We start from the raw sequence: 18,443 nt of genomic DNA, 5'->3' as shown, positions 1-18,443 counted from the left end.
GTACCTAGGTACCTAACTAACCTAGGTACCTAATTACCTGGATGGCTGGGTAGGTTTGCACTTGGGAGACAGAGCGCGTTCTTCTGCTACGTATGGAAATGACCAGTTAAGCTCAATTTGTTTTTGTGTCGCTGCGGCGCACATGCCAAGCAAAGAATAAACATTTCCATCCATCCCTAAAGTGCTAAACTGCGGAGAGGGCCGCCGATGGTGCGGAGTAGAGCCCGACTTGGCAGCGCCGGTATAGGAGGCTTTCCTTCAAACCCTCCCTCCCCTTGGCAGGTAGACCGGACATGGTGCCGTCGCTTGGTTGCTTTGCTTAGGGATTGCAGGGATTCCTCATCTTTATGTACTGATTGGATTACTATCAGGTATAGGTAATTAATCATGTTCAAGTTGTTAACAGACGAAAGTCTGCTTGCCAACATGGTTGACAGCCAGAAACCATGGCACATTTTCCATTCGCCCCCACCCAAAGATAGGTGAGTGTTAGGTGTGCTCGCGCTAGTTACTGAGATAATTACTCGACTTACGAAGTACCATTTGATCTCTTATCTCGACCCAACCGCGAATTCCCGCCCACCCACAGTGGCTCCATCTTGCATGTCATCCTTGCTATCGCTGCTGCACTCCCCGGAGTTGTACCTTTCACACTACCTACTTGTATGTACATTACAGTACTGGCTTCAGTGCCGGGACGCTAAAAACGGTATTGGCATGCGCACAAGGCTGGTCCCAGTCGGCAACGTACCATGTCGCACGATAGCCATCCCGTTCCTATCTCCTCCTTCTTGTGAGGGGCGGCTTTTTGACAAGCGCTATACCGTGGTAGTGCTATGGAAATGGATGTGATAAAAGTGACCATGTTCCCCTCAGACTGGACTTCGGCCAGGTCGTGGGCTCGGATTCAGACTCTGAGTCTCTGTTGAACCAATCCTTACCTAGGGTCTCCTTATATATCTGGCCACTGCGTTATACCTTATTCCATCTACATACGGCCTGAAGCCCAGAGACCAACAGTGTCATCGTCAACTTCAGCTTTCTGTCTGGGTAAGGTAGCGTCTAACTCTACCTCACCGACGTAACCATGGCTGCAGTCTCGGACCCACGCGAGCTCTCGAAGCCACCTCAAACAGAAGAGGTAGACATGGAGAAGGACACAATAGCCAGCGGCAAGGCTGGCAGCATAAACGATGCCGAGATCATCCCCAATGACGCCTCTGGGCTCTTCAACATAGACAAACAGTCAGAGCGAGCTCTGGTGTGGAAGCTCGACCTGCGGCTGCTCCCGGTACTCTCCATCATGTACCTGTTCAACAGTCTCGACAAGTCGAACCTGGGCAACGCCAAGACCAACGGCCTCGAGAAGTCACTCGGACTCGAGGGGAACCAGTACAACATACTCCTGTCGGTCTTTTTCATCCCGTACGTGCTCACGGCCCCGTTCTTGGGCATCGCGGGCAAGAAGTGGGGTCCCAGCCGGGTGCTCCCCATCATGATGTTCTGCTTCGGTACCGCCACGTTGCTCGTTGTCGTCTGCCACAACTTCGGCGGCCTCTTTGCGCTGCGCTGGTTCCTGGGAATGAGCGAAAGTGCTTTTTTCCCGCTCGTCATCTACTACCAGACCATGTTTTACCGCCGTGGAGAACTCGCCCGTCGCCTCGCCATCTTCTACGCCGCCCAGAGCATCGCCTCTGCCTTTGGTGGCCTGCTGTCCTTTGGAGTATTCCAAATTAAGGGCGGCGCGCTCGAGTCCTGGCGCTATCTCTTCGTCATCGAGGGCGCATGCACCATCCTCTTCTCCATCTTCGCCTACTGGTACCTGCCCCGCTCGGCCGGCGAGGCGCGTTTCCTGAACCCGGATGAGCGGCAGCTTGCCTACCACCGTATCCAGATGGACTCTTCTTCGGTGGTCAACGAGGAGCTCAACATCCGCGACTCGCTCAAGATCTTCAAACACTGGACCTCGTGGCTCATCCTGGCCATCCAGATGTGCCTCGGAGTGCCGCTGCAGTCGGTCCAGCTCTTCCTGCCCCAGATCGTGCAACGCCTTGGCTTCGGGCCGGCCAAGACCAACCTGTACACGGTGGCGCCCAACGTCACGGGTGCCGTCATGCTCCTGGTGCTCGCCTTCGCGTCCGACTACACCCGGCTGCGGTTCCCATTTGTTGCCCTCGGCTTTCTCTTCACCTTCATCGGCATGGCCGTCTACGCCAGCCTCGACGATGTCGTCGGCAGCCAGCAGATGGTGGCATACTTTGCCTCCTTCATGATGACTTGGGGAACCTCGGCGCCGTCGGTGCTGCTCGACGTCCTATACAACAACAACATCGCCCACGAGGGTCGCCGTGTCGTCCTTACCAGTGTTGCGGTGCCTGTGGCCAACATGATGGGTGTGGTCAGCTCAAACATCTTCCTGAACAAGGACGCCCCCAAATACCTGCCTGCTCTGATCACCACAGCGTGCTTTGGCGGTGTCGGAGGCATCCTGACCGTCGTACTCGGATTGTACATGATGTGGGACAACAAGAGGAGGGACAAGGCGCAGGGCGTAAAGGTCAGGCCTCAGGATGTTCCTACTGAGAAGCTGAGGGACGGTCCTGCGTCGCCCGATTTCAGGTGGTGTTTGTAGTGGCGCTATCGTCCCTACTGTCCTCTTGTGGTTTTTATATATCCCATCAGTGTGTGTAACCTGATATGTGAACAATAATTCTATCTTTTCAACTCTGCCATGCATATCAAAAGATAAGCTATTCACTGGATTAAGCCACCGGTTCTTACTATCCATGCCAGCTTGGAACTCTATCAAGTTTACCTCAAGCCTCCCGATAATACTATGCTCTGGCCGGTGAGGTAACCTGTCCGACACAGCATCGTTACGGCGTTGGCCACCTCCTGCGGGGCCCCGAGCCTGCCAACGGGGATATTCCTGACGTCTCCGGCGGTGCCCTCCACGGCCCTCGCGTTTGGGATCATGCCCGTCTCGCCAATCATGGCCGGTGCGACGTCGTTGGCCGTGATGCCATCCTTGGCATACCTGGCCGACAGGTTCCGCATCATGCTTGTCACTCCGCCCTTGCTGGCAGCGTAGTGAGGCCCGTTGATACCGCCGCCGTAGGCCGCGATGGAGGAGATGAAGATGAGCCTGCCCCACTTGTTTTTGGCCATGTCGGGCACGCACTGCTTGGCCAGGATGAAGGGGGCGCGGAGGTTGACGCGCATCATGTAGTCGAACTCGGCCAGCTCAATGTCCTCAATGTATGTGAAGCGCTTGCCGTACCCGGCGTTGGCCACGAGGATGCTGGGGGACTGGCCCTGTAGCTGGACTATCTCCTGGAAGAGCAGGTCAAAGTCCTGGTCGTTGGGAGTGCCCATGTCGATGCGGTGAACCGAGATCCTGGTGTTGGATCTGGTTGACGATTTCTCCAACTCGGCGACGAGAGCATCGATCTTCTCGCGGCTGCTCCAATAGGTAAGGGCTAGGCTGGAACCGTGGGACCAGAGGTCCTTGGCAATGGCAGCCCCGATTCTGGAGGTGTTTGTCAGTTATTGTACCTAGTGGTGCTTAATGTAGGATAGCCTGCTTTGACTTGTTTCTGTTTTTTTTTTTTTTTTTTTTTCAATCACACAAAAATACAAGTACGCACCCTCCAGAGGCACCCGTAATGAGGGCAAGCCTCCCGACCAAGTTGTTGTCGACTGACATGGTGGCGCTATGGGTGGTTGCGAATAGTGAAATGAATGTTTGCTAGGCAGGCCAATGAAGACAGTAGTATCTAAGCAATCTTTGTCAATTGGGCTTTGATGCTTGTCTGGCAGTCATACTCCAGGTCTTGGCTATATTATGCGAGGCGGGCGAAACAAAACCGATTTGCGACAAAAAGAGACGGAGGTTTCTTTTGACCACTATGCGGGGAAGGTCTAGCCTACTTCTATTCTAGACCCAGTTCCAGCGCAAGTACATCGGGAAACGTCACCGAGTGATCAAGTGGAGCAGGAAAAGAATTCAGGCCGATCTTATAGAGTGACGATGGGCGGGGAGCACTGACTTGGCAATCTGTCCGCAGCAGGGTTTCGAATGATTGCGACGAACCTTGATGGCTTTGGTGCATGCGCTAACTGACGAACGGTCCTCCCCCCTGCGTACGCCCGTTGCCCTGTAGTGCAGGTTCAGGTATGTAGTGTAGTTGAGATATTCACATGATCCTTAATTAGGAAAAGACGGTATTAATCATCAGATGAGCCAAACATACAGCGCAGTGGTTAAGTGCTATTCTAGAAATAGTTGCAAGTTGTCTGTTCTTGTTTTTGAGTGCGGCAACCCAAGACCAAAAATCAGGTTGGACGACCCAAGTACCCGGCTTCCGGCGCCGGCGGGGTCATGGCCTGTATAATCAATCCCGGAGCCGAATTTCGGAGCCGCAATCGGTAAGGACCTGACTGAACAGCAGGTGCCACGACATAAGCTAGAAGAGAAAAGAAAGAAAAAAGTTTAAAAAGAAAGCAAAATTGAAAAAAAGTCAATTAGAGAAACTCCACCGATGATCCTTGACCGCTAGGCCTGATCATTGTTTACATTCTTCCAGTCTACTCCTTCCATTTACTCCAATCTATGTCCGGCTCTGCCAGGGAGGCACAACCCCTCTTTAGCGTGCTAGATTACTAGGTAGGTACCGCTGTGCAAAATGCACAGAATTATAGGTAGAGATTGTAAATCATCTTTTGAAGACTTTTTCACCCAACAAGTTTGTTTCACGAAAAGTCGACTAGAACAACTAGAGCTAGAACTAGATTTTGAAAACAACGCATCTCTTTGGTACATATTCGTCCGACTTCAACTCTTCCAGTTTATCCAAAGAGTAGACAAGTCATTATAACTGCCGGTAAATCTCCCCAATAAACACGCTACTCTGGAACTAGTGCATCGGCAGCTACTCGCCCAATTCATCCCAATATGGCGGCCACCCCTACCCCTTTTTGCAGCTTCCAGGGCCCGACCGACTACACCGGTTATGACCGCAACAAGCTCCCGGGCGAGCAGCCCCCCGCCATCCCGCGGACTTTCATAGATGCCATGAAGGTCCGGGAGGAGGTCTTTGTGCGTGAGCAGGGGGTCTGTCTCGAGTTTGAGATGGACGAAGACGACCCGCGCAGCTGCCACTGGGTCACCTATGCAAGCACAGGGGAGATAAGGCAGAGCGAGACCGGCGGGGAGGACGCAGGGCAGATGCATGAATCGCGAGGTGGACAGTCCGGTGCGGAACCGACCGGTACGCTGAGGTGCGTCCCGTTTCCCCACCCGCCTCACCCAAGACCAGGCGGCAGGTACCTGGACGGCAAGCTGGTGAACGAGGCCGAGCTGGCGCCGACGCGGGGTATCGCCACGCCGGGAGAGGGTGCAGGCGCTGCTGATCTGCAGGCGCTGCGGTCGCTCTCGACAAACGAGAGGAGGAGGATCGCTGCATATCGACCGGACGTGCCTGACCGGCCCACTAGTCTTCATGATGGCCAGGAGCCTTTTGTGAAGCTTGGGAGGTTGGCAGTCATTCGCAATGCCCGCGGTTTGTCCATCGGTGGTCTACTAGTGCGGCGAGCCTTGGAGTTTCTGAGGGACCATCCGACGTACTTTAACCCGTAAGCATACAACTTGAAAGCCTTTGCGTGATCAAGCCTGGATGCCTGGCTGACCTCCTGAATCGCTAGCAACAAAAACATGTCTGCGGTAGAAGTAGCGGCCGCCAACGCAGCTGACCCTATGTCCTTACTGAGGTGGAATGGCCTCGTATGTGTCCATGCTCAGAAGCAGGTGGTCCCGTTCTGGGAAAAGTTTGGTTTCAAAGTCGACGATGAGATGGGTGAGTGGTGGGAAGAAGGCATCCCTCACGTCGGCATGTTCAACCGCCTGGAAGACCTGGAGAAGGATCCCTAGGTGAATTCTGTCAAGGCATCTAGCTGCAAGGGCCCGATCACAGATGGCGTCTGGCCGAATATGCGTTGGTGCCCTGGCTCAGGGTCGTCAACCCAGCCAAACCAACCCATGAAGCTGGACAACGTGCTGAAGAAGATGGAAGGAGGCAACATGTCTCTTGATGACGACAACACCACCATGCCCGATGAAGATAACGCTGCTACCGTTACTCTAACGTAGTAGGAGATGGCAAATGACAACGACTTAGCTTGGTCACCGCCGAATCCTAACTGGAGGCTGAGCGTAGGGACATCAGCAAAATCCACATCGATAGCTCAACATAGACCTATCCGGCGTCAGAGCAACTGAAGTATACACACACCGGGAGACAGCAACAAGGAACGTAGCACAGTTATTTGATTCAATGGTCTTCGTGATTCGCCCTCCCGTGAGCGGAGCCTTTCTTTTTTTTTTTTAGATAAGCCCTATGTGACAAAGATTGCCGTTGGAGAAAAAACCGCAATCCACCTTTGCCAAAGCCTGAACGCGCAAATGCAACTTTCCGATGAGAGACATAAACCCCGAGAAAGAACTTTCCGATTGCCAAATAGCAAAACAGACCCAGCAGCCCGATTCTGCGCCCGTCCCCATATCCACATAAAAAGGAAATTTTCCTTAACGGTTGCTCTTTGCCACACGCTCCAACTCGTCCTTCTTCTTGATCGCATACGAGTTGCTGCTGCCCTTGGCGGCGTTGATCAACTCCTCAGCCAAGCACTCAGCGATGGACTTGACGTTGCGGAAAGAGGCCTCGCGGGCACCAGTGGTCAGGAGGGAGATGGCCTGGTTGACACGGCGCAGAGGCGAAACATCAACGGCTTGCCTACGGACGGTTCCAGCGCTGCCGATACGGGTGCTGTCTTCGCGAGGGCCGCAGTTGACAATGGCGTCAACGGCAATCTGGATGGGGTTCTGGTCGGTCATGAGGTGGATCTGAAAAGTTCCTAGTTAGCCTATGCTATCGCCAGGGCAGCCCATTTTTGTGGCCTTCGCAAGACAACTCACAATCTCAAAGGCGTGTGCGACAATGCGGACAGCCATCAGCTTCTTGCCGTTGTTGCGGCCGTGCATCATCAGAGAGTTGGTAAGACGCTCAATGATGGGGCAGTTGGCCTTGCGGAAGCGCTTGACGGCATAACGGCCAGCCGAGTGGGGGATGTAGACCGGTGACCGGATCTGGATGTAGTCTCTGGAAAGCAGATGTCCAATGTCAGCCTTTGGGTTGCTCGCATCGTGAGTTTCCTGCCTCATGTTGCCTGCGTCTTGTTCCAGGCATTGTGCTGGCTTCCTTTCTCTCTTGCCCTTGGCTGCCCCTCGTAATATGCATGTCATGAACCCAAACATCTCCCCTCTTTCTAAAAAACCAACCCAGGGAGCCAAAAAGACGCAGGCAGACAGTCGGACGGGCGAATAACCAGAAATTCCTTACGTCAATGAGATGTCGCGAATCTCGACGTCCTCATAGCTCCACTTGTTGAAGAGCTTGATGCTGCCAATCTCGGCGACAACATCCTTGGGCAGGACCTGGTAGCCCGAGACGGCCTCGACCTCGATTTCTCCGTTGTCAGACATGTTTGCTGGGTGAATCTGACCGACCGTGAAAGGACTCTAGGCGACTTGGTCGTGGACGAAATGGTTTGCTGGGAGTAGCGGATTTTTGTCTTAAGGTCGAATGCCGCAGAGGTTGTAAATTGCTGGTTGCCAAATCTCGTGGCCGCACCAAGCGCGGTGGGGCTGGCCCACGTGCGTCGAGGGCTTTGATTGGGCGAGCCTCCAAATTTTTTAGGGCTCAAGGCAGGAGCCCCTCGATTTGCCCAAGTGTGGATTTGAACGCTGCGGTTCACCAAGGCTTTCGTCTTCGCACAAATCGACCTCCGCAGACCGACCAGCTCAACGACCTTCACTTCCCACCACATCAGCAAACCGCCAAACCTCATCAACGACCACCAAAACAACTAGACAAAATGGCTCCCGCTGGTGGCAAAGGAAAGAAGAAGTGGTCCAAGGGAAAGGTTAAGGACAAGGCCCAGCACGCCGTCCTCCTGGACAAGACCACCTCCGACAAGCTCTACAAGGACGTCCAGTCGTACCGCCTCGTCACCATTGCCACTCTCGTCGACAGGCTAAAGATCAACGGCTCGCTGGCTCGCCAGTGCCTTGCCGACCTGGAGGAGAAGGGCCAGATCAAGCCCGTGGTCACGCACAGCAAGATGAAGATCTACAGTATGTTGCAATCCATGTACAGCAAAATCGCCGCACGCTTGTGGGCAGAGGGCTGCATCCTTGGAGGCGAAACTAGGCAGTGCGACTGACACAATTGACTTTAAACAGCCCGGGCCGTTGGCGCTGCCGAATAAGCACCTCCATTTTCACGACTTTCCACGACTGCTTGCTTTTTGTGAGGGGGAACTCCAGGCGCGAGGGACTCCATTCTAGCCCATGCTCAGGGCAAACAACGGATACGGATGGGTTATGGCTTCACATCTTTAGGAGTTGGTCTTTTGGCACATGGTGTATCATAAGGCAGGGAGGATTTTATCTCCCAACTAGGCCCCCATATAGACGGCTACACTGTCTTGAGGACTGCATGGCACGGAATGGTCATGATGCCTTAGTCAAAAACGAAACAAAACATTCTGAATCACTTGCGTGTTTCTGCAGCATTGCGAAGTGGGAATTAAAGTCAAGTTGTCAGTGGCGGAAGTATGCAAGCATATAGGCCAGACGAAATGTCTAGTACGAGCAGGCTATTTGTGAACTACCTAGACCTGGTACTGGCTTCGAAAATAAGAGTTGAGTCGACTTGTGCGAGCCGTGGATTCTTTGCTACCGATGACTTCCTGGTACAGGGTAGGTTTCTTGATTTGAAAAGTTGAATGGATTGATACGGGCAGCTGAGACGAACCAGAGCGTTTGGGCTTCTCAAGGACTAATGTATCGCCGAAGGAAACTGGCCACGGCTTGGAGGCCGACCTACTGCCACTTGGCTATTCCCTACCTTGAAGCCTCTAGGTACATAAATACCTAGGTACCTACTCAACTACCTTTGCGTATATACATGTACCAGATCACCGCTTTGTGGCCATCTGACGTAGTGGGAAGTTGTAGAGGGTGAAAACCGGCAACCCCGTCGACACCCATCCATCTGTACTCAGTTGCCTTCAAGCGATTCCAAAAGCCGCAATTTTCTCGGCTAAGGTTGCGTCAGCCCACCCAATCGGCGTCCTGCTCGGGATGCCCAGCCTTCCTGGTCCCTAAACAGCAGGCGCCAATTGGCATGGATGGCAACCTACGGTGGCGATTCGAGTTGCAAGCAAATGGCACATGTAAGTTACAGGTTTTTTTTTCTTTGCGGAAACCGGGCAAAGTTATGAAACGATCGCACTTGGCGCCTTCAAAACCTCGCTCATGAGTTAATAATCAATACCAAGAAGCTTGACTCGATTGCCAACCTCGACAGGAATTGACTTTCTTGTGCATTCTTCGCCAGTTCCAGAAAGCCACCGGATTACTGACTACATTTCCCCGGCAGAGTAGGGTATTATTTCAAGAGGCCCAGCAGGTAATATCCGCTGTTGGCCCGGACGTCGATGGGACCTACCAAGAGATAGCTGGACCCAATAACCAACGGCCCGCACAGCAAATTTTTTTTACTTGTAGCTGGGTATAATAAGATGAATTATGCTGGTCAAGGAGAGTCGACAGCTAAGTCGCATTGATATCAATTATACCTTGATAGGCAGGGGATGAAATTTACGTTTTCAATGGTTGCCGATCCAAATGGCGTAAATATGGCATTTAAAACATGAAAAATCTTTTCTCGGGGTCCTTCATTCTGGGCACAGGAAAGCAAAAAGGCTCCATTTCATGTAACCACCTAGAGGCTGGTCGGCATCAGCGACGGCGTGGCCCCCTGGAAATCAACTACAGAGGTGCTACTAGTTCGGGGCGGGTCGGATTGTAGGCGCGCGAATTTGGGAGCACGAGCCACATATTGGTGTTGCCCCGGCAGGGGCTGTGGGGCCGTGCTAGACAAAATTTGATCCTTGTCCCGAATTTTTCCAGTCGAGCTTCCCATAAAGTCCCGAGCAGAGAACACTGTCTCTCCTAAACTCTTTCATCTTCTGAACCATTCATTCCACTTGGCCTTTTTGCATTTCCTTTCTTTCTGCAAAAACCTCTCCACTCAATTCAGATATTCAGAGCACTGCTTTGAACCGTCGCAAAGATGACGAGCAAAGAAGACATCCGCATCATGGGCATGCCGGTAAGTTGCCACGTTTTTATCCAGTTGCGACACCCAGCACTCCTAGGCCCAACGCGAGATATTGTCGCCAGTACATCAGATCACAACTCTCAGTCTTTTCAATGGCATCAATTGATGCAATGCTATGGCATTCATCTCTTGCTGTTTGATTTGGATTGCTGAGTTGACCTCGATACACTGGCGTCGATGATCAACTTTGGCCGGTTGAGCTCGGGAAGCTTTCCACCTAGCTTGATTCGACCCTCTTACACATCAACACACCTCTGGGAATCATCGTACTGACTTGTCATGATTTCAATTCTAGCCCTTCGTGGTCGACTTTTTGAGTACGTTTCCTACTCCATCAGCAGTCCCTGTTGATCGACGCGCTCCGCAAGCAAGATACTTGGGATATAGCTCCTCCCTAAGAACCACAGATCAAGATCCTAACAAGTAACAATAGTGGGTGGTGTTTCCGCCGCCGTCTCGAAGACCGCCGCTGCTCCCATCGAGCGTGTGAAGCTTCTGGTCCAGAACCAGGTACGTGACAAAATCCATCCGATTCTATCTTATCTTCAATGCCTGCAGAGAATTCGCGCCACGGGCTCAGATTACTGGCGCCGTCACGTGATGACTTATGTCAAGCACTGGACCTAATGCTAACAGACACACAGGAGGAGATGATCCGCGCCGGCCGTCTTGACCGCCGTTACGATGGTATCGTCGACTGTTTCAAGCGCACCAGCCAGGCTGAGGGTGTCATGTCGCTGTGGCGTGGAAACACTGCCAACGTCATCCGTTACTTCCCCACCCAGGCCCTGAACTTCGCTTTCCGTGACAAGTTCAAGGCCATGTTCGGCTACAAGAAGGACAAGGACGGCTACGCCAAGTGGATGGCTGGTAACCTGGCCTCCGGTGGTGTAAGTAGAATACACTGTTTCCTTAAATCTATCTGACTAGTGCTAACCCAGCTTCCAGGCCGCTGGTGCCACTTCGCTCCTCTTCGTCTACTCCCTCGACTACGCCCGTACCCGTCTGGCCAACGACGCCAAGTCGGCCAAGGGTGGCGGTGACCGTCAGTTCAACGGTCTCGTCGACGTCTACCGCAAGACTCTCGCCTCTGACGGTATTGCCGGTCTGTACCGTGGTTTCGGTCCTTCCGTCGCCGGTATCGTCGTCTACCGTGGTCTGTACTTCGGCATGTACGACTCCATCAAGCCTGTCCTCCTGACTGGCTCGCTTGAGACCAACTTCTTCGCCTCGTTCGCCCTCGGTTGGTGCGTCACCACCGGTGCCGGTATCGCCTCTTACCCCCTTGACACTGTCCGTCGTCGTATGATGATGACCTCTGGTGAGGCCGTCAAGTACAGCAGCTCTTTCGACGCCTTCAAGCAGATCGTCGCCAAGGAGGGTGTCAAGTCGCTCTTCCGTGGTGCCGGTGCCAACATTCTCCGCGGTGTCGCCGGTGCTGGTGTGCTGTCGATCTACGACCAGCTCCAGCTCATCATGTTCGGCAAGGCCTTCAAGGGTGGATCGGGCTAAATGCCTTACCCTTTGGTCTGGCTGTGGAGAGGAGTGCATGTTGGCTCAATAATACTCCCGCTGTAGTGGGTGTGGCCGAGCCAACACAGGGGGTGTGTGGTGGAGAGAAAGTGAGCTGGGAGGTTCCGTGACGTGCTGACACCGACTCGGAGATTGAGAAGCAATCTCTTGCCATGACAGCTGGGGAGCTTCGCGGCGTAAAAAGTTAGCGGGGCTTTTGGCATTTACCCCGTGCCCGGCCGACTTCTATCGACCGTTGTAATTTATTAAATTTTGAGCAATTCCCTTGTTGTACTTTGCAACTTCTTCTCCTACCAGCTTTCTTGGGTTGTATGCGGCTTGATAGATCTCTTTAGGTGACAGTTCAGATCATGACGGTCAAATGCAATGATTTTTAATTACCACTGGTCCCTGAGGAAATGCCATTGTTGAGTGAATATCGGTGGTCGCATCAATCGTCAATTGGGCCAACGGCAGCAAACAGCATCCAAAGTTGTCAGCTCAGTTACGGTATCTTGTTAGATGTCGAAAAAAAACCCATAATCTTTAGCAGACGCGTCTTTGCGTCCAGTCAAAAGCAAACATACAAATCCCAACACAAATATCGACTAACGCCTTCCTTGTCATTATCGCTTGCATCCTTGAAACAGGGTCAATCGCTGTTAATAATTCGGCCAAAGCTCTTGAAGAACATTTACCACAGCACAAGTCGCATTTGTTCTACTGTTAGCCGCCGGAGAGCCCCTCTCTACAACATGCCGCCTAAACAGTCTACAGCAACGGGCTCCAAGCCTCGTGGTCGGCCACCCTCCAAGACCGGGACAAAAAGCCACGCCGGCGACGCCACGACCAAGAAGACATCTGCTGCACACAAGTCAAGAAGCAAGCTCGTCGATGAGGACGAGCCGGAGGATGACGAGCCGATACGAGGAAACAATTCGTCGGACGTCGAGATGGTTGGAGTTACAGACAAGGAGAAGGACCAGGACGTAGACGAGTTTGCCTCGGACGGCGAGGACGAGCAGCCTAAGAGGATACCGCCCGAGCTGCTCCGCAGACTTCTGCACGAGGCCTTTGACAAAGACACGACGCGCGTGTCCAAGGAAGCCAACGCGGCCGTGGCGAGGTACTTTGACATATTTGTTCAAGAGGCCATCGCGCGGACGGCGGCTGAGAGGAATGGGAGGTTTTTGGAGGTGAGATTTTATCGATTCCCATTATATCCTTGCTTGTCGGAAGCTTTGTATTTCTGGCCTTGGAAACTTCTCGACGCCAACAACTCATTGACATGTCGGTATCACCATCTGCAGGTTGAGGACCTGGAAAAGGTTGCGCCGCAGCTTTTACTAGACCTCTGAGAAATTCCGGAGCCTACTCGGTTCTATAGATTTTACATGTAGTGCGTTCAGCAGATGCCTTTCTGAAGATCACCTGTTACCTAGATACAGGAGGATCTTGGAGAACATGCAGAGCATGGACCTCTTTGCGGCCAGCCTTGAGAGCCCTCTATTCGCTTAACAGTAGGTTGGGACCAGCTACCTTCACTCCTGGTCACAGTTTGAATATCCTTTTGGGCTTTTTGTTACGCTACTTGTAGGACAAAACTGAAGCGCTACAACGCGTCCGTCTCCCTACATGTGTACATGTGGGGACCTACCACCAAAAGGCGTACAGTTACAGTACAGTATGTGGACATGATGCGAAAGACGAGCGCCTCTTTACATCGAATTTCTGTTAATGAATCTACCGGTAGATATGAATGAATCAGAACCAATCTCAATTATCAAGGATACGGCCATAACACTTTTTTTTCGAACTTCCTTTCATTTGGTTCTATATATTGGCCACCAACCTGGTTGTTCGCGATCGCGAACGCCTACGACCGATATTTCCCTGATGTGATGTGCTGTGTAAGAACCCTAACCCCCTCTTATCATCCACGTTGCTTTCCCCAAATTATACTGTGCGTAGCCACACCTGTCGGTGGAACATTGTATTCCGTGATGGCCACGGTATCATTCTTCTTCTGGCGTTTTCTCCCTCCCTGATTAACTATTGCTTTTGCTATTTGTATTTCGCCCCATCTGAGCTGTGCTCTCTGTTGGCTCGTTCGAGCTTATTACATTTGTTTATTTCCTCCCCGTCGCCCGGGACGTCGGTCAGGCCCGGCGCATTGTCTAGACTCGCACCGAGAGGACAAGAGAGAAAAAACACAATGGCGGACGAAGGAGAATTGCGCCAGAGGAAGCCGGCACCTGACGCCAAATGGACAAAGATTGACCCGTCGACCACAAAGATTCGAACAAAGAAGGAGATCGAGGACGAGGAAGATGTTTACTATCCCTGGTGGGATCTCCTCCGCCTCGCTGTCGGTCTGACGATCGCCTACTGCGGCCTGAGCTACTTGGCAACTGGCGGCGAGACCTATTCGATCGGCTACCAAGTTCCCATGAAATACCTGCACCTGGACTCAATCTCAAACCCATTCGTAAGCTGGTTTTCTGCCTGGGGATCTCACATGTTGCCTCTCACATAAATTAAATCCCTTGAAGGCTTGTATGGCTAATCACGCCGTGGCTCCCTTGTAGAGAAAGCCGCTATGGATCACGCCCGAGGAACTCGCTGCTTTTGACGGCTCGGACGAGAACAAGCCGGTCTACATTGCCATCAACGGCACCATTTACGACGTCTCCGCGAACCGCCGCACCTACGGCCCCGGCGGCTCGTACCAATTCTTTGCCGGCGTCGACGCCTCGCGCGCCTACGTCACAGGCTGCTTCGCCGAGGACCGCACGGCCGACATGCGCGGCGTCGAGGAGATGTTTCTGCCGCTCGAGGACCCCGAGGTCAACAAGCAGTTTTCGGCCGCGGAGCTCGAGGAGATGCGCAAGAGGGAGCGCGAGGAGGCTGAAAGGAAGCTGCACGACGCGCTGAAGCACTGGGTCCAGTTCTTCCGCAACCACAAAAAGTATAGAAACGTCGGCCGCGTCAAGAGGCGGCTCGACTGGCTGGAAAAGGAGCCGAAAAAGAAGCTGTGCAAGCAGGCCCAGGAGGGGAGGCCGAAGAGGAAGATTCCCGGCGACAAGAATAAGACGAACGCTGGCACGGGCGGGCAATAGGTTGATTGGTGACTTGTGGCCCTGCGTATCGTCAAAAATCTAAAGGGGTTCTTTGGAGGCACTGTCGTTTTGGGGTGCATGCGTAAATCATTAAATTTGCAGGCTCAAGTTACAACCCTAGGGTAGGTAGGTACCTACCTGGGTATGCAGCCACAACATTACTAGCATATTGCATTATGTACTGTACGACGTCCTCTGACCCAATGTTTCCGCAACACAGCTCTTGTGCTTGGGGTTCAGACGATCAAAGACTGCGCTCTTGCTGCCTGTCGTGATGTTGGCAGCGTATATGAAGTACCCTGTCGTTACCCTGACCTGTCCAGCACACCGAGGCCCAGCAATGTCTCCCAGCTAATGGTTGCCATAGAATCTTGATCATAGTTCCCGCCTAGGCATGGGAGCCTCCTCCTTCACTGGCCTAACTCGATCCCAGCTTCATCTTCTGGCTCGTACTCCTGAATGTATGGTTCATGGCTCGTGCTCATGCAGCATCCCATGATGATTGATTTCAGTTGACCAGATGTTTTTCTTTTTTTTTTCTTCTTTTTTTTTTGGCAAATTCTCTGTTTTGCTGTTGTTTGTGCTTCTGAAAAATTTTCCTTTTGAAATCAACATGCCAGAGGTTGCTGGTGGATTTTATAATCATCGATGCATATGCAGTGCGGTTCTGAGAACACATGATACCATGGGCCACAACAGCAGTATGTCGGGCTTCAGTGCGAGACAATCAGACGTGATCGTGTCATGTCTGTAAATATAGGCTGCTGACAACTGATTATGTGCACAACAGCAAGTAAGGTAGCGAGCTGATAGAGTACTGCTACCCACTGCAATACCTATGTACATGGGTATACAACAAAATTGATGCATATGGACCGTCTGTGTACCGTCTCGATCGGGTTGAACAATGTATATACTAGGTGGGTTATCCAGCATTGTCGCTCCCCGTCCCTTGCGTTGGAAGCCTTACCCGGGGCATCCTTTCTTCCGAATCAGTAGCCCTTCGTTCATGTATCATCTTATAGTTCGAAAGCCCTTCTAGATACCTACTTTAGGTATGTAGTATATGTCGATTAAGACAGTTTTATTTGTGACTTAACCTTGAATACAACAACTGATGCCGACTGTTTCGTGAGAAGCAGCTCATGGTACCCTTGGACGTGAGAAGGAAAAACAAAGGGCCAACTAACACAGTAATTACATCAACGGTCGTATGACCACAGCTCGCCGCTATCAATGTGCCTGTCCGCTAGGTGACCATAAATCCATCTCATGCCTAGAACGACTCCAATATCAGATGGCAAGTGGACAAAAGATCGAGAAAAAAAAAAAAAAAAAAAAAAACCACAAGTTCAGCGCACCGTTGAAAACCTTGAATTAGTGTTTCATCCCATCTTTGCAGCATCGATAGGAACAGCGTTGACGGTCATGCGATGCTATATCAGACTCTACAGAATAGGGCCTCACAGTTGACAAATGCCCCATGATGTACTTCGTGGATATTTGGAAGAGCTTGGGCATTTTGGTGTCAGTTTCCATGTCTGAATGACTGACAGTGAAAAACAAAAAGTGCAGATGTGGCATCGGCAAATCACTGAGTCGATGTAACAAATCGAATGGGACCAAGGAGTTGAGTTTCAAAAATCCATCGTTAACTTCGAAAAATGCTAGTCACTAAAAGTAATAAACGCACACACCGCTGCGGGCAAGATTTATGTGGGTATGGGCGCGCAAGAAAAAAAGGGAGGCCAAAGCCCCAAATGTACAAAGCGCCTTTAGCCGGGGCATATAGACACACAAGAATCAATGAACTCTTTTGACATGTCCAAAGCGATAGCCACCGGCCTCGCTGATCGCGACGGCCCCCATCCAAGAATTATGGCCTAGTACGGCCCACCAAACGCTCCGCTTCATCTTGGAGCCCGCGGCGCGGCTTTTATTGACCACCCCAGAACGAGAAAGGCGTCCCGTCTGCTTACAAGAGGTAAGAGAAGGCAGCCAGGGCAATAAGGCCGAGGCTCGGGGCAACCATGGAGCCGGCAGCGGGGACGGGAGCGGGGCTGCCAGAAGCACCAGGTGCGGAGCCACCAGGAGTAGAGCCACCAGAACCGGTGCCAGTGCCGCTGCCAGTGCCACCCGTGCTACCATTGCCACCCGTGCTGCCACCGCCGGTTCCACCAGTGCTGGGGGTGGTGCCGGACTGGCCACCAGAAGGACCGCCAGGAACACCAGCGGCACCGGTGATCTGGGAGGCAGCCTTCTTGTACTCGGCCAGAGAACGCTGGGGGTTGGTACTATGACGAGGGACGCGAAGTCAGCAAGGAGGTTCTCAATACAAAGATTCAGAAACCTTTTTTTTTGAGAAAAGAAAGAAAGAAAGAAAAAGTACTTACGGCTCGTTAATGACCATGACCATGCCGTTCTTGCAGTGAGGGCCAGTGGCGCAGTACAGCCAGATGGGGTTGGTGTTGTTGACACGAATGGTGTAGACGGGGATCTTTCCCATGGCGGCGCTAGCCGCGAAAGGAACGAAGCCGGTATGGACGCCGGTCACGTTCTTCATGGTCTTGCTGATGGGCTGGCAAGGGTCGTCGAAGGGCGACTGGGTAACGGTGTGGTTGCCACCCATGAACATGAACTGAACCATGTCGCCAGTACGAGCGGTGATCTTGTTGGGCGAGAAGATGGTGCCGTTCTGGCCAACACGGACAGCGTGGACTTGCTGGGCATCGACACCAGTAAACATTGCCAGGGCGGCGAGAGCGACGGTAGCGAACTGCATTTTGAAGTTTAAAATTGAACTTCTTCGGTTGACACCTTCGGAAAAAAAATAATAAGTAGTGGATGGTTCGTCGAAAGACCGTGTTGTTTGCAAAAGAGGATAGAGTAGAAGGAAGCTGTCGATCGGCGGCTCGCGCGTCAAACAGTAAGGACTAGCCTTTGAAGAAAAAAATTAAAATTTCAAAGATGAGCCGAAGAAAAAACGATGGATCTCTGGATGATGGAGACTGGGAAGGAAGATCAGAGCAAGAACACCTCAAAAGGAGGGAAGATGGCATGAATATATGGGAACTTTGGGAAGAGCTAAGCCGGCTGCGCCAAGAATCACCAAATTAGAGACAGCCCCATCAGAGGCCCCCATGTCGGGCGCCGGGCAGGGGTATGAAGACGGATGCTTGAAACATCAAGGTAATCCGTAGGGGTGTGGGTGTTTTGACCCGTCACCGCAGCCCTGTCTACTCCACCGTCTCCATCGACGAGGAAGAGGGCACCCAAAGGTTGCTGTGCCGATATCCTAACCTAACCTAGCCGTAAAAGAAGTTGCTGAAGCGAGGAACAATAGAAAGAAAAAAGAAAAAAAGGGGTGGATGTTTGTCCAGATGGAAATGGGCGTGACGTGTGTTGGGCTTTGGAACAGGCCGCTGCATACTAGTCTACCTAGTGATACAACTTCAATCAGGGTGAAAATCACCAATAAGATAAACACAACTATTCTCAAGTGGCATGCTCTCTCGGGGAGCTAAAAGCGATTGACATGGTGCTGTCAGTTGTACAGGTAGGCAAGCGC

General features: G+C 52.2%; 10 protein-coding genes across 10 annotated transcripts; 7 read left to right on the top strand and 3 right to left on the bottom strand.

The window, feature by feature from the left end:
• Positions 1-355: 355 nt before the first annotated feature.
• Positions 356-2,987, top strand: MGG_06661 (MFS transporter). Its single transcript, XM_003709320.1, has one exon. It carries the CDS (start codon positions 1,088-1,090, stop codon positions 2,630-2,632), a length of 1,545 nt encoding a protein of 514 aa, XP_003709368.1. The 5' UTR covers positions 356-1,087; the 3' UTR covers positions 2,633-2,987.
• MGG_06660 (3-oxoacyl-[acyl-carrier-protein] reductase) lies at positions 2,619-4,305 on the bottom strand. Its single transcript, XM_003709319.1, has 2 exons — positions 3,648-4,305; positions 2,619-3,529 (listed from the first exon to the last, which is right to left on the bottom strand). Exons 1-2 carry the CDS (start codon positions 3,704-3,706, stop codon positions 2,812-2,814), a joined length of 777 nt encoding a protein of 258 aa, XP_003709367.1. The 5' UTR covers positions 3,707-4,305; the 3' UTR covers positions 2,619-2,811.
• A 392-nt stretch (positions 4,306-4,697) lies between these two features.
• MGG_06659 (uncharacterized protein) lies at positions 4,698-6,380 on the top strand. The gene is made up of 2 exons (XM_003709318.1): positions 4,698-5,634; positions 5,704-6,380. Exons 1-2 carry the CDS (start codon positions 4,955-4,957, stop codon positions 5,927-5,929), a joined length of 906 nt encoding a protein of 301 aa, XP_003709366.1. The 5' UTR covers positions 4,698-4,954; the 3' UTR covers positions 5,930-6,380.
• MGG_06658 (40S ribosomal protein S5) lies at positions 6,243-7,665 on the bottom strand. The gene is made up of 3 exons (XM_003709317.1): positions 7,398-7,665; positions 6,974-7,157; positions 6,243-6,901 (listed from the first exon to the last, which is right to left on the bottom strand). The coding sequence occupies exons 1-3, from the start codon at positions 7,538-7,540 to the stop codon at positions 6,584-6,586; spliced, it is 645 nt and encodes a 214-aa protein (XP_003709365.1). The 5' UTR covers positions 7,541-7,665; the 3' UTR covers positions 6,243-6,583.
• A 103-nt stretch (positions 7,666-7,768) lies between these two features.
• On the top strand, positions 7,769-8,758 carry MGG_06657 (40S ribosomal protein S25). Its single transcript, XM_003709316.1, has 2 exons — positions 7,769-8,191; positions 8,300-8,758. Exons 1-2 carry the CDS (start codon positions 7,933-7,935, stop codon positions 8,323-8,325), a joined length of 285 nt encoding a protein of 94 aa, XP_003709364.1. The 5' UTR covers positions 7,769-7,932; the 3' UTR covers positions 8,326-8,758.
• A 42-nt stretch (positions 8,759-8,800) lies between these two features.
• Positions 8,801-9,505, top strand: MGG_16150 (uncharacterized protein; the record flags this gene model as incomplete). The annotated part of the gene is made up of 3 exons (XM_003709315.1): positions 8,801-8,818; positions 9,135-9,294; positions 9,459-9,505. The coding sequence occupies 3 exons, from the start codon at positions 8,801-8,803 to the stop codon at positions 9,503-9,505; spliced, it is 225 nt and encodes a 74-aa protein (XP_003709363.1).
• Positions 9,506-10,021: 516 nt separating this feature from the next.
• MGG_16149 (ADP,ATP carrier protein) lies at positions 10,022-12,129 on the top strand. The gene is made up of 5 exons (XM_003709314.1): positions 10,022-10,235; positions 10,540-10,561; positions 10,678-10,754; positions 10,889-11,134; positions 11,193-12,129. The coding sequence occupies exons 1-5, from the start codon at positions 10,197-10,199 to the stop codon at positions 11,754-11,756; spliced, it is 948 nt and encodes a 315-aa protein (XP_003709362.1). The 5' UTR covers positions 10,022-10,196; the 3' UTR covers positions 11,757-12,129.
• Positions 12,130-12,136: 7 nt separating this feature from the next.
• MGG_16148 (uncharacterized protein) lies at positions 12,137-13,556 on the top strand. Its single transcript, XM_003709313.1, has 3 exons — positions 12,137-12,952; positions 13,067-13,440; positions 13,510-13,556. The coding sequence occupies exons 1-2, from the start codon at positions 12,176-12,178 to the stop codon at positions 13,112-13,114; spliced, it is 825 nt and encodes a 274-aa protein (XP_003709361.1). The 5' UTR covers positions 12,137-12,175; the 3' UTR covers positions 13,115-13,440; positions 13,510-13,556.
• A 163-nt stretch (positions 13,557-13,719) lies between these two features.
• MGG_06654 (uncharacterized protein) lies at positions 13,720-15,430 on the top strand. The gene is made up of 2 exons (XM_003709312.1): positions 13,720-14,244; positions 14,345-15,430. Exons 1-2 carry the CDS (start codon positions 13,972-13,974, stop codon positions 14,873-14,875), a joined length of 804 nt encoding a protein of 267 aa, XP_003709360.1. The 5' UTR covers positions 13,720-13,971; the 3' UTR covers positions 14,876-15,430.
• Positions 15,431-16,505: 1,075 nt separating this feature from the next.
• Positions 16,506-17,909, bottom strand: MGG_06653 (uncharacterized protein). Its single transcript, XM_003709311.1, has 2 exons — positions 17,269-17,909; positions 16,506-17,169 (listed from the first exon to the last, which is right to left on the bottom strand). The coding sequence occupies exons 1-2, from the start codon at positions 17,655-17,657 to the stop codon at positions 16,851-16,853; spliced, it is 708 nt and encodes a 235-aa protein (XP_003709359.1). The 5' UTR covers positions 17,658-17,909; the 3' UTR covers positions 16,506-16,850.
• Positions 17,910-18,443: the final 534 nt, after the last annotated feature.

Source organism: Pyricularia oryzae, chromosome 1, assembly GCF_000002495.2.
Source record: "Pyricularia oryzae 70-15 chromosome 1, whole genome shotgun sequence".
Taxonomy (NCBI): domain Eukaryota; kingdom Fungi; phylum Ascomycota; class Sordariomycetes; order Magnaporthales; family Pyriculariaceae; genus Pyricularia; species Pyricularia oryzae.
Note: the sequence above shows the minus strand (reverse complement) of the source record. Positions and strands in the feature narration are given on the sequence as shown.

Excerpts from the sequence above, each read along its gene's own strand:
- MGG_06661 (XM_003709320.1), top strand. The coding sequence starts at position 1,088 with ATGGCTGCAGTCTCGGACCCACGCGAGCTCTCGAAGCCACCTCAAACA.
- MGG_06660 (XM_003709319.1), bottom strand. The coding sequence starts at position 3,706 with ATGTCAGTCGACAACAACTTGGTCGGGAGGCTTGCCCTCATTACGGGT. Across the intron at positions 3,530-3,647 it reads ATTACGGGTGCCTCTGGAGG|AATCGGGGCTGCCATTGCCA; the intron begins GTGCGTACTTGT and ends AAACACCTCCAG.
- MGG_06659 (XM_003709318.1), top strand. The coding sequence starts at position 4,955 with ATGGCGGCCACCCCTACCCCTTTTTGCAGCTTCCAGGGCCCGACCGAC. Across the intron at positions 5,635-5,703 it reads CATCCGACGTACTTTAACCC|CAACAAAAACATGTCTGCGG; the intron begins GTAAGCATACAA and ends CTGAATCGCTAG.
- MGG_06658 (XM_003709317.1), bottom strand. The coding sequence starts at position 7,540 with ATGTCTGACAACGGAGAAATCGAGGTCGAGGCCGTCTCGGGCTACCAG. Across the intron at positions 7,158-7,397 it reads ATTCGCGACATCTCATTGAC|AGACTACATCCAGATCCGGT; the intron begins GTAAGGAATTTC and ends TCTGCTTTCCAG. Across the intron at positions 6,902-6,973 it reads TCGCACACGCCTTTGAGATT|ATCCACCTCATGACCGACCA; the intron begins GTGAGTTGTCTT and ends GGAACTTTTCAG.
- MGG_06657 (XM_003709316.1), top strand. The coding sequence starts at position 7,933 with ATGGCTCCCGCTGGTGGCAAAGGAAAGAAGAAGTGGTCCAAGGGAAAG. Across the intron at positions 8,192-8,299 it reads CAGCAAGATGAAGATCTACA|CCCGGGCCGTTGGCGCTGCC; the intron begins GTATGTTGCAAT and ends GACTTTAAACAG.
- MGG_16149 (XM_003709314.1), top strand. The coding sequence starts at position 10,197 with ATGACGAGCAAAGAAGACATCCGCATCATGGGCATGCCG. Across the intron at positions 10,236-10,539 it reads TCCGCATCATGGGCATGCCG|CCCTTCGTGGTCGACTTTTT; the intron begins GTAAGTTGCCAC and ends TTTCAATTCTAG. Across the intron at positions 10,755-10,888 it reads AGCTTCTGGTCCAGAACCAG|GAGGAGATGATCCGCGCCGG; the intron begins GTACGTGACAAA and ends ACAGACACACAG.
- MGG_16148 (XM_003709313.1), top strand. The coding sequence starts at position 12,176 with ATGCCATTGTTGAGTGAATATCGGTGGTCGCATCAATCGTCAATTGGG. Across the intron at positions 12,953-13,066 it reads GGAATGGGAGGTTTTTGGAG|GTTGAGGACCTGGAAAAGGT; the intron begins GTGAGATTTTAT and ends CACCATCTGCAG.
- MGG_06654 (XM_003709312.1), top strand. The coding sequence starts at position 13,972 with ATGGCGGACGAAGGAGAATTGCGCCAGAGGAAGCCGGCACCTGACGCC. Across the intron at positions 14,245-14,344 it reads ACTCAATCTCAAACCCATTC|AGAAAGCCGCTATGGATCAC; the intron begins GTAAGCTGGTTT and ends GCTCCCTTGTAG.
- MGG_06653 (XM_003709311.1), bottom strand. The coding sequence starts at position 17,657 with ATGCAGTTCGCTACCGTCGCTCTCGCCGCCCTGGCAATGTTTACTGGT. Across the intron at positions 17,170-17,268 it reads GTCATGGTCATTAACGAGCC|TACCAACCCCCAGCGTTCTC; the intron begins GTAAGTACTTTT and ends CCCTCGTCATAG.